At 41.0% G+C, this 16,649-nt stretch overlaps 1 protein-coding gene across 1 annotated transcript in view; it reads right to left on the bottom strand.

Moving 5' to 3' along the window:
- Positions 1-487: 487 nt before the first annotated feature.
- Positions 488-16,649, bottom strand: part of mybpc3 (myosin binding protein C3) — a gene marked incomplete at its 5' end in the record, with an annotated part of 37,692 nt that continues 21,530 nt past the window's right edge. Inside the window, 12 exons of the mRNA XM_083920362.1 lie at positions 488-836; positions 2,172-2,358; positions 3,747-3,883; positions 3,991-4,150; positions 5,824-5,963; positions 6,044-6,239; positions 6,886-6,974; positions 7,138-7,305; positions 8,400-8,534; positions 14,401-14,589; positions 14,685-14,789; positions 15,032-15,191. Of these exons, the coding sequence (XP_083776488.1) occupies positions 808-836; positions 2,172-2,358; positions 3,747-3,883; positions 3,991-4,150; positions 5,824-5,963; positions 6,044-6,239; positions 6,886-6,974; positions 7,138-7,305; positions 8,400-8,534; positions 14,401-14,589; positions 14,685-14,789; positions 15,032-15,191 (1,695 nt within the window). The 3' untranslated portion in view covers positions 488-807. The remainder of the gene's footprint in view (positions 837-2,171; positions 2,359-3,746; positions 3,884-3,990; positions 4,151-5,823; positions 5,964-6,043; positions 6,240-6,885; positions 6,975-7,137; positions 7,306-8,399; positions 8,535-14,400; positions 14,590-14,684; positions 14,790-15,031; positions 15,192-16,649) is intronic.

Here is a 16,649-nt window from a genome sequence, read left to right as displayed (position 1 = left end):
GAGGCATCAAAGGAATAACTGTCGAGTGATGTTCGACGAACAACGCCATGTGTTCCTCTTCACTGACGCATTTCCTCCGTGGTAAAAGGACATCATAGCTATTCCAGGCCTTCGCACACATCCCTCTGTGGCGTGCACATTAGGCACATGCCTCACACCTCTGGCTTTAGCGAGGCTTTATTACAATAAATTTAAAGCCCTCAACAACTCCTGTCCATTGCTCTGGACTTCTGGGTATCAGTGGTGTGTTCTTTGCATTTCCTGAATACCACAGCTGTTACAGCTTTCATGATGGCAATTTTGGGAATGGTATCAACTTGTGCACCGTTGCTGACTACACTGTAGCATAATGCCACTACTTGGTAACATGACTGAATGAAAAGTCTCACTCTTGTGTTTTTGGAGCATTTATATGGACCTTTTGAAAGCACAAACAAATCCAAACACTACAATTTGTCTCAGCTGTAATAGACGAGAAACAAGATGACAGTTCATAAGTTAATTTCATTAATACTGCAAATTCCTTTGACTATTGTGCATATTTACTGGACACCACTTTTCATTCATCTCTACTCTGAGAAAAGAGCATAGAGTTCAGTCTTCCAGTGGCACACACGATACTAGCAACAGTGAGTATGACGAGATGCAAGATGATTCCAGGAGGGAAGTGGTGCAGAAACAAAACAAAAACAAAACAAAAAAAAAAGGATATGGGCTAAAAACACAGTTTGTGATGCAGGTGAAGAGTTTCTTGTGAACATGCAGGAGACAAGTGGATCTTCTCTTCAGTCAGCAACTCGACCCTCTTTACTTTTTCTCATCTTTAGCAATTTGAGCTGAAAGACAGGAACAAAAGTCAAGATACAGAGGCCTTGATGCATTGACTAGTGGTAGCAGTTTCAAAGGTAATAGTACATGTTTTTTAACAGTGCATCCCTATTTGTGTAAAAAGGAAATACAATTGCATGACCTACACTCACGGTAACAGATTTTTTTGTCCACTTGGGGGCAGCAAAGACAAAGTGTGAACACATTTTGACATATTATCATCTGACTTTAAAGCCCTCCGACTTTTGTTGAAGACTGGACTGAGCAAAGAACGTAAGCCCAGCTCATACCAAAGATTTGCGACGAGATTAGTTGAAACTTGCAATTACGTGCAACGTGCGGGTCTGCAACATTCTGAAACCTGCCCGTTTAGACCAGTGACATGAGGTGAGACGATGTATCATCTCCATAACAAGGACTCTCTGTACTCCCGTTCTAACCTCCGACTTTTCAGGCTTTTTTTCGTAGCTGGATATAATTTGTAGCATTATAAAATATAAATGAGGACGTAGACAGTGAGATACTTGCTACAGCTGCATTTCTAGTTATGATGAAATGGCAAAAATACAGTTTTTACTTCCCGGATTCACTGCTTTGTTCTGGATTATGGTGCTCACTCTCCTTATTCATTGTATTGCTCGCTCGACCCTCTCTCTCTCCATCTCTTGTTGCGCCTACCATTTCAACCAGCTGACAGTTTAAGTGACTTCACCAGCGGACTTTGCTGTTGAAACAGATGGCATGTCTTACGTTCCAAAACCAGCTGCTGGCGATTTGAAAAGCTAAATCGCAGGTGACAACATCGGCCGTTGAAGTCCAGATGAGGCGGGTCAGTTCACACTGCTGCAACGCGAATCTTTGGTCTGAACTGGGCTTTAGACGTTGTAAGTGGTTAATATACCATGGCTATGAACCAATCAGATTGCTTGATTTGAGCTTCCTGTCTTATAATGCTTCATAAACAACAACAAAAATTGTATCTAGAGATGAGGCTTTTTTTTACAATATTATTTCAGTTTTCTGTAAATTCTGCAGTTTTCTCTGGGGATTTTCTTTCTTCCTGTAATCATAGACAAGTTCTTTTTTTTCCAGGAAAGTGTTTAGAGATTCCACCACAGGAAAATCAAGTGACATACTTAAATCTGAGGAACATTCTTACTACATATTGATTCTCATATATACACCAAATTATGTTTTTCTTAACAGACTGACATTCATGATAAAATATGTTTGTTTTTAAATGCAACAGAGGGGGAAATGCCAGAGGAAAGGATCGTCTAAGTGGGTTGTGAAAAAGAAAACACGTGCATTTCTGTCTCTGTACCATCCAGCAGGATACTTACGGCGGACCTCCAGTTTACACTCCACTATGTCTTCTCCGCTGTCGTTGACTGCTTTGCACATATACACTCCCCCGTCGAATGTACAGGGCTTACGGATCTCCAGGGTCAGAACGCCTTGTTTGCTGAGCATCCGGTACTTTGCTTCATTTGAGATGTCCATCTTGTTTTTATACCAGGTCACTTTGGGCTAACAAGTTAGGACAGAGTATTAAAGTATGTCAGGTGATACTTTCCACAATCTGCAATACTCTTACTACTGCACAATTCAGCCATCAATTAGTACTAGGCCATTAACAACCATGATCCCTGGTTCATCTGGTGGATTCGGTGTCACTGAGGATAAGTTGCTTATCAATTCTTACTCTGGAAACAGCTGTGGAAGAGGAAGTTGAGTTTTGATTGTTTTGCTGTTTTCAAAGTCTGGACTGAACTTCCATGTTTAACTTTTATGCAAACACAGACAGAAAGACCTAAAAGTAATCTGAATTCAATCATAACAGCTACTATGATAATGGTTGAAAGCCTATCATTGCTCTACTTTGTGCCTCCTCGTCTCCTCTCTCTCTTACATCCTCCTGCCTGCGTCCTTTCAATCAAATTAAGGATGTCGCAATTCCTTAAAATCAGCGAGGATGCACAGGTTTATCCTTTTGTGGAAGTCTCTTTGGCACTAGAGGCATCACATAGCTGCAATATATAAAATCACATGCGTATTTAACTGACATCTCATTTCATTAAATGCCTGTTGCCTCGACTCCTCATATCTCTTGCCTGCCTCCTCCGCTCTTATCTCAGGTGGGAGGAACTAAGACACGAGGATGTACAAACTGAGAAATGAGACGATGGGCTGGGAAAAGCTAGAAAGTGAGCCTCAAGTAGGGTTTGTTTTGTTGTTTTATATTTTACTCATTACAATGAAAGTTATGATGATTAAAGCTGTTCTTACCTTTCTGGTATTTTTATACTTTTCTTTTGTAATCTTAAAATGCTTCTAATAAGCATGTAAAACTAATATGTAAAAAAAACAACCACCAGGTGTTAAAAACTCATCAATAATCAATTCTCATAAATTTTTGATAAAAGTCGGACCAATAATTTTATTCGGTCCGAAAAAAAGTGATTTGCCGAGCTTCCTGCCTGTCATCTGTCGCTCTGTTTCACTTGCACTGCTCATGCTGGGTTCCAGTGCCATGGGAAGTCGGAAGATTCTGACATCCAACAAAGCAAAGTGCACTGGAATAGCTGTCAAAGTGGAACCTCCTACTAGCAAATTCAGGGTATGTCGACCTCCCTCGAATTGACTAGTAGGAAGTTCCACTTTGACAGGCATTCCAGCGCACTTGGAGGTCCGAATCTTCAGGTTACCCATGGCACTTGAACGCAGCATTTCTCTCTCAACAAATGTGTCAGTGGAGGAGGTACTTCAGAGGTCAGGCAGGGGGAAAAGGGTGGGACTTTGGAGGGAAGCGCTGAGTTTTCTAACTGACACATGCAAGAAAGGTAAGAACTGCTTTAAATCTGTGATTGAATTTGATGCCAAACATCCTTTGCATATTATGTGATGACCCTACTGACCTTTGGCATTCCTCTGACTGAGCAGCTGAGGGTTGTGCTGTATCCTGCTATGATAGAACGGTTCACCAACGGATGTGTGAACTTTGGAGCCTGGGAGAAGTCATGTTCCTTGTAGGAGGGCGGCTTGTACTCGATACCTGAGGGGAGAGAGAGACGAACAGTTGGGTAATTGGGCATTGTTTTCTTCATAAAATCAGAACCTTAACTGCTTTGTACTAATTATGTACGTGCAGTCAGAGCTCACCTGTTTTCTGGATGTAAGCACTGTCTACTGAGTTGCAGGGCTCGAGGCTGAGCCCCACCAGGTTGGTGGAAAAGCCTCGGAAGACGTACTCATTCCCCATGATGAGGTCAGACGCAACGCAGTTGGTTCGCCTGTACTGCTCGTAGACCGTGAACCACTCCTTCATACGAATCACAAACACAGGTTTCAGATTCAGTTGTTTTCAGTTTAAAATGTAGTTTATGTTGTACATGTAACTATAGGAAAATGGGAATAAATGAGCAAAGAAACAGCTTCCATATATGAAGAGGTTACTAAATGATCGGGTGGAAATGGTGTGGATCATATGCTGTGGCCTTCACAGTCACCAGACCTCAACCCAACTTTACACCAGTGGGTGTTTTTGGATTGATGTGTTCACAGCACGTCACAACACCATCTCAAAGTGTTTTAATCCTCCATGCATGGGCACAATTACACTGGACAACACTGCCTGTGTCTAGTTGGAGGCTGGATTAATTATTATAAAACACCTGATGATGTAACTACAGTCACTTTAAATCAAATATTTGTGCAAGTACAGTTTGTCCTATGATAATGAGAAATGCAAATGCGGTAAGGTTGATGGTGAGCTTAGTGGGGAGTTGTAATAAGGAAGTAATTTCTCTCTCTTATAATGTGAAAATCAATGTAAATAACTAATAATATAAAGGCCGAATCATGTTATTCGCATCACATGGCCTTATTTTTCTTCTAATTAAAATCTGGCAAATAACATCATACAAAAACATTCATATATCACTGATTTGATTTGTACCTTAATAACAAACCTGAAACTAAGTATTGTAATTGCTCACAGTTTAAATGTTTTTATTAAGGTATAAGAATGAAATAAGATATGGGCAGATTTAAACTGCATCAGCCGTTATCTCTGACATCTAACAGGTACACAGCACATTGTTATCGGTCATTTAATAATCAGCATCCCCAAGCTTGCTACACAGAGACGCAAGTGAAATTAATTTGATCTAATAATGGCTAAACTGAAACATGACCCATCAGATATGCCGGGCAGGAGAACAATGGCCTCGCATCACTGTACAGACAGTCCGCACCAGGTCAGGGCTACGAGGATAAGATTAGGACATTCCTGGCCGGCATCGTTCCTGGCAGCTCGAGGTGGAGGACGATGCCAGTTGGAAGTCTTTTCAACGGCCCATAATGCCTCACTCTTGGCCCGCAGAGGCGATCGTGCACTCAGTGTTGGCTGATTACAGTTTATGTGTCACAAGGGAGGCTAAAATATCCCTCTGTGTCCATGCAGCATTCATCCTCACACATGTACAGACGCACACATTCAGGTTTGTAAAAGCAGCTTCACAGTAGCTCAGATGGTGGTTGTCGGGTAAAACTAAAGGCTTGTAATGGATCATTGCCTTCCTCTGAGAAGACCTCTGGGTGTCACGTTTTTCCACTCAGTTCCCAGTAACCTTGGCTTGAGACCAGAGTTAGGCCAGGTCCAAACTACTTTCAATTTAATCCGGTTAGGTAGTGTCAATATGTCTAATATCCATGAAGTAAAACCGTAACTGATGTGCATTTTGAGGTGACGAATGCAGGAAAATTTGTTGCTCCTCATTTTGACTGCAAAAATTTCTTGCAAGATGGTTAAGGTTAGGCATTGACCTTGAATGGTTGAGGTTACAATAAGCTGTCGGGAATAAAGTAATGTTGGTAATGTCCTACGACCATAAATTTGAAGTGATTTAATTGCCATAATAATCGCCTACCATCAACATCAGAAGCCTGATTTTAGCTTCATTTGAATATGATATGAAACAGACGTAAGCTCACCATGGTCTTCTTGTCAGCTTTCTGAATGGTGTAACCAGTTATTTCACAGTTACCGTCGTCCTTCGGTGGCTTCCACTCGAGTGCCACATTAAAGCCCCAGATATCGGTGATCTTTAGAGCCATAGGTGGACCTGGGAGATCTATAGAGGAGAAATATAAAATGTGAGTAACTACAGAGATTGTTTCTATTCCTGTTAATCCCCACGGCCATCCTGCTTACCAACAATCTGCAGCGTGATACTTGCTGTGTCCTGCATGTTCTCAATCTGCACCTGGAGATCGTACTTCCCCGAGTGTTTTCTCTCCGTCCTGCGGATGAATAGGATCGTATCCACATCGCTGTTCCTCACGCTAGCGAATGTTGGGCTGAGAGTCTCCCCATCTTTGCTCCATGTGACCTTCGGCCTGGGTTTACCCTGCATGACCAAAAAAGGCAAATGAAGGGTTTCAGTTTAAGATGAAGTGAGTGGCAGGTCACAAGTCACTGGAGATGGAAGAAGTAACATTTACATGGAAACATGGTAACAACTTTTGGATGGATTGCCATGATATCGGGTACAAACATGATGCCCAACCCAGCCTGAAGACCAACTTATTCAGGCAGGCATTCATTTGATGTAGTTCTTTTTCTTTTAATTTCTCTGCCTTTTTTATTGGATATTTTTATTCCGTTTTATGAACTTAGAATATTTTACTTGTGTATGTTGTGTTTTGTCTGTTGTGTTCTGTTTTTAATGCCGTACTATCAGTTAATGCACTTTACATTTTATGTATGAAATGTGGTATACAAATATTTGTTTGATATCATATCATGGTTAATATATGTACATAACTTAGAAAACATTTGAAAAAGTTTAAAGTTCATGATTTTGTACCAGATAATAGAAGAAAGAAAATAATTTTGCTATGAACTTAATTTTAATCAGGATTTTATCCTTTTTTCCCTGCATCTCCCAGACTAACATACATTGAGTCTCTCTGGTGTTTACACTGTGTAAAGAAATAACTAAAGCATCTTGGTGTTTTAATTATTATTTCAAGAAAGTGTACTATTTACGGCACCTGGAATTGAATCACAAGGTTGACAGTGTCTCCAACTTTCTTGATGAGAGTCTGGCGGAGATTTCTTGGGAGCCAGATTTTAGGGCGTTCTGTAAAAGTAAAAAACACAAAAAAGGAGAAATCAAAAACGGAGGAAGCTCAAGACTGAAGGGCGAGTTTAAATCAGGAGCAATATTTGGTTTAATGAGATATAATGGTTGAAACTAAAGGAGCAGAGAGTCGTCAGAAACCACAAAATCTATATATACTAACGCATGATCTCTCTGATGGTGACAGGCTGAGCCAGGGCGGTGGGAGCGCTGGGTCCTGCCATGTTGTAGGCTCGCACCCGGAACTGCAGCTTGTCTCCCGTGGTGAGATTCCTGATGGTCAGTGCCGTCCTGTCAGTCAGACCCTCAGTAGCTGGAATCCATTCATCCGCTGTGACCAGGAAACACACGACAGGAGAAACAACAGTTCAGTTTGGCAAATAAATTCACATATATAACTAAAATCCCAGTCATTACAATGGCTAATGTGGTCATTAGATCACCGTGCTGACGGCCTTGAGGCAGCCCGAAAGAAATGCATTCATCTAAACTGACACGTTGACGAAAGCATGGAATTACTAAACTCTCGTATTAGTATGCATATTTATTTTTTTCCTGAGAAGTCACTCTTAGCCTTCCAGGTTTAAGATAACAGTAATTGATTACACGTTGCTTTTAGCTTGTTCCTTACACCATGTGGCATCAAAACAGCACAAATTGACTTGTCCAAATGACCACATTGCAAATTTAATCATCCGACTATTTCCCTCCTAATACCGTCACTGAGCCTCTGGCTTTGGTAAGCGGTATGCCTCACTATGTGGAAGTGACTGGCATTATTATTTCTTGTGTTAGACAACATAAAGCTTGACTTAAACATTGCTTTTCTAACTTTGTAAAACAAAATCTAACATATATAAATGTATTGGACTGTTGTTTATTATTACAATAATAACAAAACTTAAACAGAAATCACAATATCAGTAAATAATGTATATAGTATCTTAACATAGAATTGAACTAAATAGATTCAACTATTTGAGTCAGTATCGGTCTGATATCAGTATCAGATCGGTGCATCCCTAAGTGGCGTGCATATTTTTGGCCATGTACAGGATTTGGATGAACTGAGAACTTCTAAGGACTTTCAATTGAAAAGACTGTTTCGGTCTGTATTGGCTAGCTGTGAGCTGTTAGAGGCAAACAAAGTAAAAGAGAGAGGAGAACAACATTTGCATTATAGCATGTTGTAATAACACACACACACACACACACACACACACACACACACACACACACACCCCAGAGATTTTCTCATCCTTCTCTCATCTGACAGCTTCTGGTAATCTGACTGTCCTGTGTGGAAAGGTCAGTTGCTGCTCCACGCTGCGATTAACTGATGTGAACATAAACTTTGATGATACATGCTATAAAAAAAAAACCTTCCTTATCAAAAGCATGCAGGCGGATGGCTCCAGCACTTACTGCCCTCCTTGCAGTACTCAACCCTATAACCCTCGAGTTCAGCTGAGCCGATCCTCTCAGGCGGCCGCCACTTCAGCGAGATGGAAGTGTCACTGATGTCGTCCACGCAGAGTCCGATGGGCTCACTCGTGGGGGCTGAGGGTGAGGCAGAGGGCAGATTATTGGCTTTGTTAGTCAGTTGGATTAATACATTCAGAATTAAACACTGAACTGGATGAACCTGATCAGGAAAAAATAACAAAAACTGTTTCTTTTAAGGTGGAATGAGCCGCATAAACTTGCACAATTTTGGTGGCTTCTTATGTTCAATTGAATTTACTTACCTACGGAAAACAGAAATTAAAATAGCAAAAACAGTTGTGTTGTATTATTTGTTTATCATATTTGGTAATCTTGCATTAAGGAATACATTGGTGTAACTACAGTATAGTTTATGTTTGACATAAAACATGCTCACAATCCAGGGGAACGTACCTATGTTTCCCAGGTCCTATGTTCCCCGCTTTGTATGTGACCGGGGAACATCGGACCCTTTTTCTTAAAAAAGGGTTCTATGTTCCCCAGACTGTTAGTTTTTCCACAAATAGTGCTGAAATCCACGACAAATAGGCCTATGTAGACCCTAATACTACCCCCTAACCCTAACCGTAACCTCTAACCCTAACAAAATTCTGAATTAAGTCAGCGAAGGCAGAGGCTTATGCGACCAGGGAACATAGGGGTGACCCCCAATCGGGAGCCTGTGATGCCTGGTTGTGTGAGAAACCAGAGTGAACATTTAATTTACTAATAGTGATGTTAATTAGTACAGTTTAACAATAGACTGCAGACAACAGCCAACAAATACCACGCCAAGCTCAACCCTTGAAATATCAGTGGTTGTGTTATCAGTTATCAAACCAGTCTTAGCCTGTAAGCCTGCGCACGTCATCCAGGGAAAGATGAGCTGCCTGACTGACGTGGAGTTCATGGCAGGGCTGAACGTCTAAGTGCCTGCTGTGCTCTCTTTCCCGCAGGGATGAAATGACACTATTCAAGTTTGCATTAAAAAGTTTTGAGGTATATCAGCTACTTCCCACGCACCACTTTCACCACAGAAGTGTCAAAAGCCCAACGGCCAGTGTCACAGAAAGGTTTTAGCTGCAGAGACTAAAGTGCCTTGTTTCCAAGTAGAAAAACAAACAAACAAATGACGAGGCAATATTATTTTTAGTGTCTAGCATTAAGATTTAGGATCTCTACTCTTATTTACAAGCTTACTCATGTCAAATGTAAAACTGTAGGGGTCAGGAGGAATTATGGTGAAGAAGAAAATATCTATTATAGAGATAAATAATGGTCATCGATTGCTAAATCGCCATTCAATTATTAAGTGAGACTGAAGAGAATATGAATAATTCCTGCTGACACGTTGTGAATGTCACTACTGATTCATCATATCAAACACAGTCGATTCAAAGGTCACTTTAGCATCTAGAGGTGTGACCTCCAGCAGCTAGTTGATTCATATACTTTTGTTTAAACGATCTCTGCAGCGGTTTTACCCAAATTAAGATGAATATCCAGCGACTAATACTGGAAATATGATCACCTGGGATGAGTAACACTCATACTACAACTAGTTGTGCATGGTGCAGTGTACAAGTGAAGAATCGCCTAAATGGCATCAGAGAAGAACATCTCCTCATTGTTCCGAGGTAATATTTAGTCATCCATATATTTCCATGTTGACAACACAAGTTCTCACTGAAAGATGATGAATTTCAGTTGAGGCCAGGGCTCCATGTCACAGGACAGAGGTTAAGTATTCAGAGTAAAGCAAATGATGGGAACACCTGTCAGAGGTCAAGGGTTTCCTTGTTGGGCAGAAAGTCACAGCAGCAGGAATTGTTTTCATAAGTAGCCCCGGGTGCTCTGGACAAAAAGGTGCGGAACAAAAATTTTACTCAGATGTGTTTTTTTAAGCAAATCATCAACAGTGTGATGACTAAAATGTGCTTAACACTTGCAAACATGTACACAGCTGGGGGACTGGAATATGCAGCTACTTTTCCCATTCACACATATCAACATAATCAAGTTTTAGTTATATTTACTCAAAACTAAATGATAAATATCCAACATCTCAAAATTAATAATCTCTACTACCAACAGGTTGCGGCTCTGGCTCTGCTTCCACAGGGGTCTCCTCTGCCGGGGGACCACTTTCTGTTGGTGGTGTGTCATTGTCAGCCGGTGCGCCCTCTTCCCCGCTCGGGGCGGCCTCTGCAGGAGCGTCTGCTGGTGTTGGTTCACTACTGGATTCTGGTCCCTGTTCGACCACACAAAGTGGAGGCGTCTCTTCTGCAGGCTTGCTGGCTTCCACCACCTCTGCTGGTGCCTCCACTGGAGCCTTTTTCTCCTCTTCCACTGGCTTCTTCTCCGCTGTCTTTGGAAGTTTAGGCTTTGTCATTCTTTCTCTGTATGTAGCAGTCCTGATTGAAGCTGGTGGTTGTACGTGTCAGCCTCTTCTGCCGGATGCCTTGCTCTAACCTCTCATTCTCTCACGCGCACACATGCAGTCTCTCGTCCTCTTTGCTGTAGTGACAACAATGCTTCCTCTAGAGCAGCCTCTACAGTAGCATTAACCTCTGTGTTAAGCAGCTGGTCAAAGCAGTGCCGAGCACATCACGACTATTATTTATAGAGAGGGATGCCATGGATAGTTTCCTAATCGGCTGTCTCACAAGCAAGTGGCCATCTGGATACAATGATGTTTCCTCGTACATCAACAAGAGAAGGACAAGATAGTTAAAGAATCAGTGGTAAATTAGGAGACAATCCAAACCTGAGCCTCTGCCTTATAGGAGACTGTCAGGATATTGAGGACGGACATCTTACTAGCCTGGTCCCAGACATCAGGATCACCACACACATCTATGGATGTTCAGAAATTCAAATGGAAGGAAGTGAAACAAGGACGTGTTTCTATGTCCCGACATGGAGAGTGTCCAGGTGTTGTTTACTGGTGCCTGCTTCATCGTGTACTTTCTTTGAAGTATATACAAGATTTTCACGAGGAATATACATAGGAGCAGCAGAGAGTCTGGGGAAGAAGTGAGCTTTACATACTTCTGTAGCCCACCTCTCATAACACACCTGAATCTCCGTCAGCAGTCAAGTTGCATTGTGGATAATGTATGGGCCAGGTTCAGACAACAAAGAATGAATGGAATAAAACAGATGCTATCTTCAAATGAGTCTGACAACGTTCTGCTGTTTGATGGCAATGCTCAATTGAGTTCCCTTTAACTATCTGGACCAATAGAGGATCAGTGTCTTGCTCAAGGACACTGCAGACATGGGGAGGGGCGGACCAAAACACCAACTCTCCTCTACTTCAGCCACGCTTGCACTTCGTAAAGATGAAGTTGGAAACTGTCTGGAAAAATATCTTGTTTTTTTTTTCATATATGCTGAAATTGTCTCTTTGTCCTGACAGCACAATGAGACAGATGATAGTAATGTATCTCTACCTCTCTCTTTCTGCTCCTACTGGCGTCTTCAAGACACACTTCCCCCTATGGCAAGTTGTTTTAACATTTTAAAAAAATTACACTCCTATCTGTAATTAAATTTAAGATATCCATAGTGTCATTTTTCCTAGTCAAAATTGATTTTTTTTGTAGTCAGAATGATGATTTCAGATATCAACAACGTCAGTCTTTCTAGTACGGATGATGACGTCACTTTTGCCATTCATGTGTATTGGGCTTTCAATTTTAGATATCCACAATTACATCTTAGATAATCTAGGATGAACATTCTGGATATATGTAATCTCATTCTTACTAGGAAAATTGCAGTTGTACATATTCGTACTGACATTTTTGATAGTCACAAATTTCGTTACGGATATCTGAAATGTTTTTTTCATTTGAGATATCTGAAACAATTGGATTGTAGATATCTGAAATGGGAGTTTTTCCTAGTAAGAATCACATCACAGAAACCACGAATGTTCATTCTAGAAATCTAAAATGTATTTGTGGATATCTCGAATTAAAAGCAAAATACACATGAATGACAAACTTCACTCGTACTAGTAAGAATGTCATTGTGGATATCGGAAATGTTCTTTTTGACCAGGAAGAATTGGATTACAGGTATTTGCAATACGGATCCAGTCTAGATATCAAATGTTAAACGGCTTTCCATAGCACCCAACCGACCAGTCAGACAGAGGAGTCTCAGACAGAGTGTCAATGACTGCTCTAGCACCGATCAAATAAGATTAAATTTTCTGTTACTGTGATAAAAAATTCTCGCATAAAGTGTTTTCAGAAACATATATTAGTGTACTTTTTAGCTTTAAAATGAGAACTAGCAGCTAACAGCTAAACAGTTGTCTAAAATATGTTTCTGAAAACTCTTAATATCAGAAATGTGCAATACAATAACAGCTGCCTAGTTTCACAGTCTGATTGGAGTTCAGAGCACACAGAGAGGCTCTGGGAGCAGAGAGAAACAGCAGATGGAGATAATATATCATCTTTTCACAGATCATCTGTCTCATTGGGCTGTCAGGATACAATGACAGTTTCAGAAAATACGAAAAGAAAATATGTTTCATTGAAAGTTCCCAGCTTTAAAGAAGTAAATTAAAACTGTAACACTTTGGTGTGTTATTTCCTCTTCAAGACACAACACAGACACACACTGGCATTACTCAGAAATGACCTGTGGATCAAGTATGTGCAACCTATATTTTTGTTTCAAACACAATCCACAGATTACACACAGGAAACATGACCCCGTCCTGTCATGACCACAAATCAACCAGGCCCCATGACCAGAGTGAAACCTTAGACTGAACAAATCAGGCATGACACAACCAACCATCAAAAGACAGACATGGCAACTTCCTCACTGTCTACTATATTGGAACACTTTCAACAATAAACAGCTCCTGGAACATGCAATAGTCCAAATGTCTGAAAAGGATTCATTGAATGCACCAAGTAGGACAGGAGCTGGTGTAAACCTGTTGGTAAAGACCAGGTGGTGGGTCTGAAAAGTGAAGCCAATGTATTCTTTCTAATGGCCAGCAGGGGACGACTTCATTGGCTGCAAAAACAGTCTGATTGTATATAATCTAATAGAAACGAATAGAAATGAACTTGTTTTTGTGTGTTGTCCGCGTTTTTGTGTTAGAACTTCAGTCTTTTTCGGCATGAATATACCTCAAATAAACCATTGAGACAAGTTTTTTGGGTGATCACCTATTAATAGAGAAATCCGGGACAGTCTCTAACAGCCAGACATGGCTAACACTGATTAGCTCGGGGTGGAGCACTGAACCATACACAATGGCTTTTTTTAACCAATAATACTGCTCACAATTGCACCAAACCTCTGCAGTAGCATGATAACAGTCCCTTAACAGAAAACAAGCAAAAACGACGTGGTAGGCGAACCCGAGGTTTATTAAAAAAGACTGTTTAACAATGCTACAACCTTTAGCAGTCGGCTCTGTTCATATTGACAAACAAGTCGATTATTGAGTTCAGTTCTATTATTTTTTTGTGTGTAGGGACTGTTATCATGCTACGGCAGAGGTTTTGTGCTATTTTGAGTAATATTAGTGGTTAAAAAAATTTTTTTGGGATGGTTTAGCTCTCCGCCCCGAGCTTCTACACAATTTTTCTGTTAATAGGTGATCACCCAAAAAACTTGTCACGATGGTTTATTTGATGTATATTCATACTGAAAAAGACAGTGGGTTTGCCGGAGTTACACTTGAATATCACGTGAATTACGAATGTACCTTGCTTACCAAGCTAGGTGGCACTGTCGTTAACAGGCAACTTAGCCTTTAGCTTAGTGGTCATGTGGGAAAGCTCCACACTCTCGTCCAGATATAGTCCCTTCAGGCTCCAAAAAAACCAAGATGGCATCAGCCAAAATGCCAGACTCTAGGCTTTAATACTGTAGTCCGCAGACGGCTTTGGTAAAGACTCACCGATTGGCACAAAAGGCTGCGAGGCTTGACTGTGACGAGACATGCCGATGCCATTGACAGCGTAGACTCGCATCTCGTACTCCACTCCTTCAATCATCCGCTTGGCTTCATAGGTTGTTTCAGAATAGGGGTCAAAGTTCAGTCTCATCCACCTGTAGCTCTTCTTCTTCTTTCTCTCAAGCACATACCCTGAGAATTAAAATGTCATAGTAGGCTTGTCAGAAAAATCAATGGGAACACTTACTAATAATTTGAGGGAATGAAGCACTTTAATATGATTTTACCAATAATTGGTTGTCCACCATCAAACTGAGGGGGATCCCACTGGACAACACAGGAGTCCTCTCCTACGCTGAGGATTCTGGGAGCCTGCGGGGGATCTGGAACATCTAGTGGGGACAAATGGCTCATGGTCAGGAAAAAAAACATATATTTACACGAAGTACAGGTGATGAACTGATTGGCCAATCAGATTTACAATTGTCCGAATTTTTTAAGAAAAAAATTCCATTTGACATCTAATATTTTTATCTTTATGGCTACATGCCATGGGAAGGCTTTCGTCTACATGGTGATGAAGATGAAAACCCTGACTGCTCTCATTAAAATTAATGGGGGAGCTCAGTCTTACCAACAACTTTGACATTGATATCTGCAGTGTCCTCCCCTGCAGGGTTTCGAACCACAACAGAGTAGATTCCCTCGTCCTGCCTCTCTGTGCCTTCAATGGTGAAGATACAGTGTCCTCTGATGGTCTCAACATGGACTCTACTGTCTCCCTCTGTGATGACCTACAACACACAATTAACCAGTTACTGGATTGAGTCTAAACTGATTGATAGCTCTGTTGCACGTTCTGCAGGTAAAGACGTACATGTAGTACATTAACGTCATGCTACATCTGGATAGATGATGAAAACTTCCTAACACAAAGATTCTTGACGTATTTTTGCGAGTCATGCTCTTCAAAGCCAACAACACATGCTGATTTGAATATGCGACTCCAGATGTCAGCGTGCAGATGCAGAATCAGCGGCTGAAATTAAAGTTTCATGAGTTGCTCCAAAGGGTAATTGTGTCCATGTGCTGATTGCTTGTAGTCAGAATATTGTTATTATTGATTTGGTTGACAGGAACTTATCACTGAAATAACCTCAGGAGGAACCTTAAGCCTGTACGGGAAAAACAAATACCTGCAGTAGGTTGAGTAGTAGACACAAACAAATCTTGCCCCAAGGTCCATTTCCTGGCTTCATTTTATTGAATATGACGATAGCTGTGCCAATACCGTATTTTACCATCCCAAAAATGTGAAGGAATTTTGCACCACTGCAGAATATTTATCATGTTACTGTAGTTGATTATATAACTGTGTATGTATGTTTCCGTCACTTTTTAAAGTCCGAATACACAAGCTAGTCTTGCTTAGCCACACCTATCTGCACAGCGCTGTGTCAGCACTGGAGTATGGTCCGGCTACATCGGCTTAACATTCTGGGATAGGGGGAAAAATCTCTGTCTTGTTTGTATTTCTTTAAAACTTATCATAATCGTCTTGGGCAGAGCTAAGCCAATGGTGCCCTTGCAAAACAGATAGCGGAGATAGCGGAAGGGATAAACTTATCCCAGCCCTCTTCATCCGGTGACTATACAAAGACATACTTACTGCCCAGTTTCCTCTCACCTGTGTGTGTGCCTGTAGGATGATTCAGAACATGCTCTTACCTTATTGACATTGACAGGATACTGACCACATGCAGTTTTTGTTTATTTTACTGTGCTCTTAATGCTATGTAAAACTGAGAGATAAAAGCAAGACACATGCATGTTAATAGTCACTGGAAAAGCTACTTTTCATGTGTTTGGCTGCACCTGTTTGTCCAGTTGTAACTACTTCAGCATGTTCTTTCTCTGGGGTTGTAAAGCATTAAATCAATATAACACAACCTACTCAGTCAAGTAGCTGCATGATCAGTTACTTTGTGTCTTGAAGTGGAAACAGAGTTTAGAGTGTATGTATGCTTCTCCACTGGCTATATTTGTACATCCGACACATCACACACAAGCCTGTTTTCTTTAGAGTCGAGGTGGTAATGTTATTGTCAAAAGGCATAAAAGTTAAAAAACAATTCTGTCGACATACTGACTTGGATTTCATACAGGACATGCACACTTACTTCCCCATCCTTCACGGTCCAAGAAGACATCGGCCCTTCTTTCTCTTCTCCGTCAGGTTTTACAGAACTAGC

Source organism: Echiichthys vipera (genome assembly GCF_963691815.1).
Source record: "Echiichthys vipera genome assembly, chromosome: 1".
Classification (NCBI taxonomy): domain Eukaryota; kingdom Metazoa; phylum Chordata; class Actinopteri; order Perciformes; family Trachinidae; genus Echiichthys; species Echiichthys vipera.
This window is presented reverse-complemented; position numbering and strand designations above follow the sequence as displayed.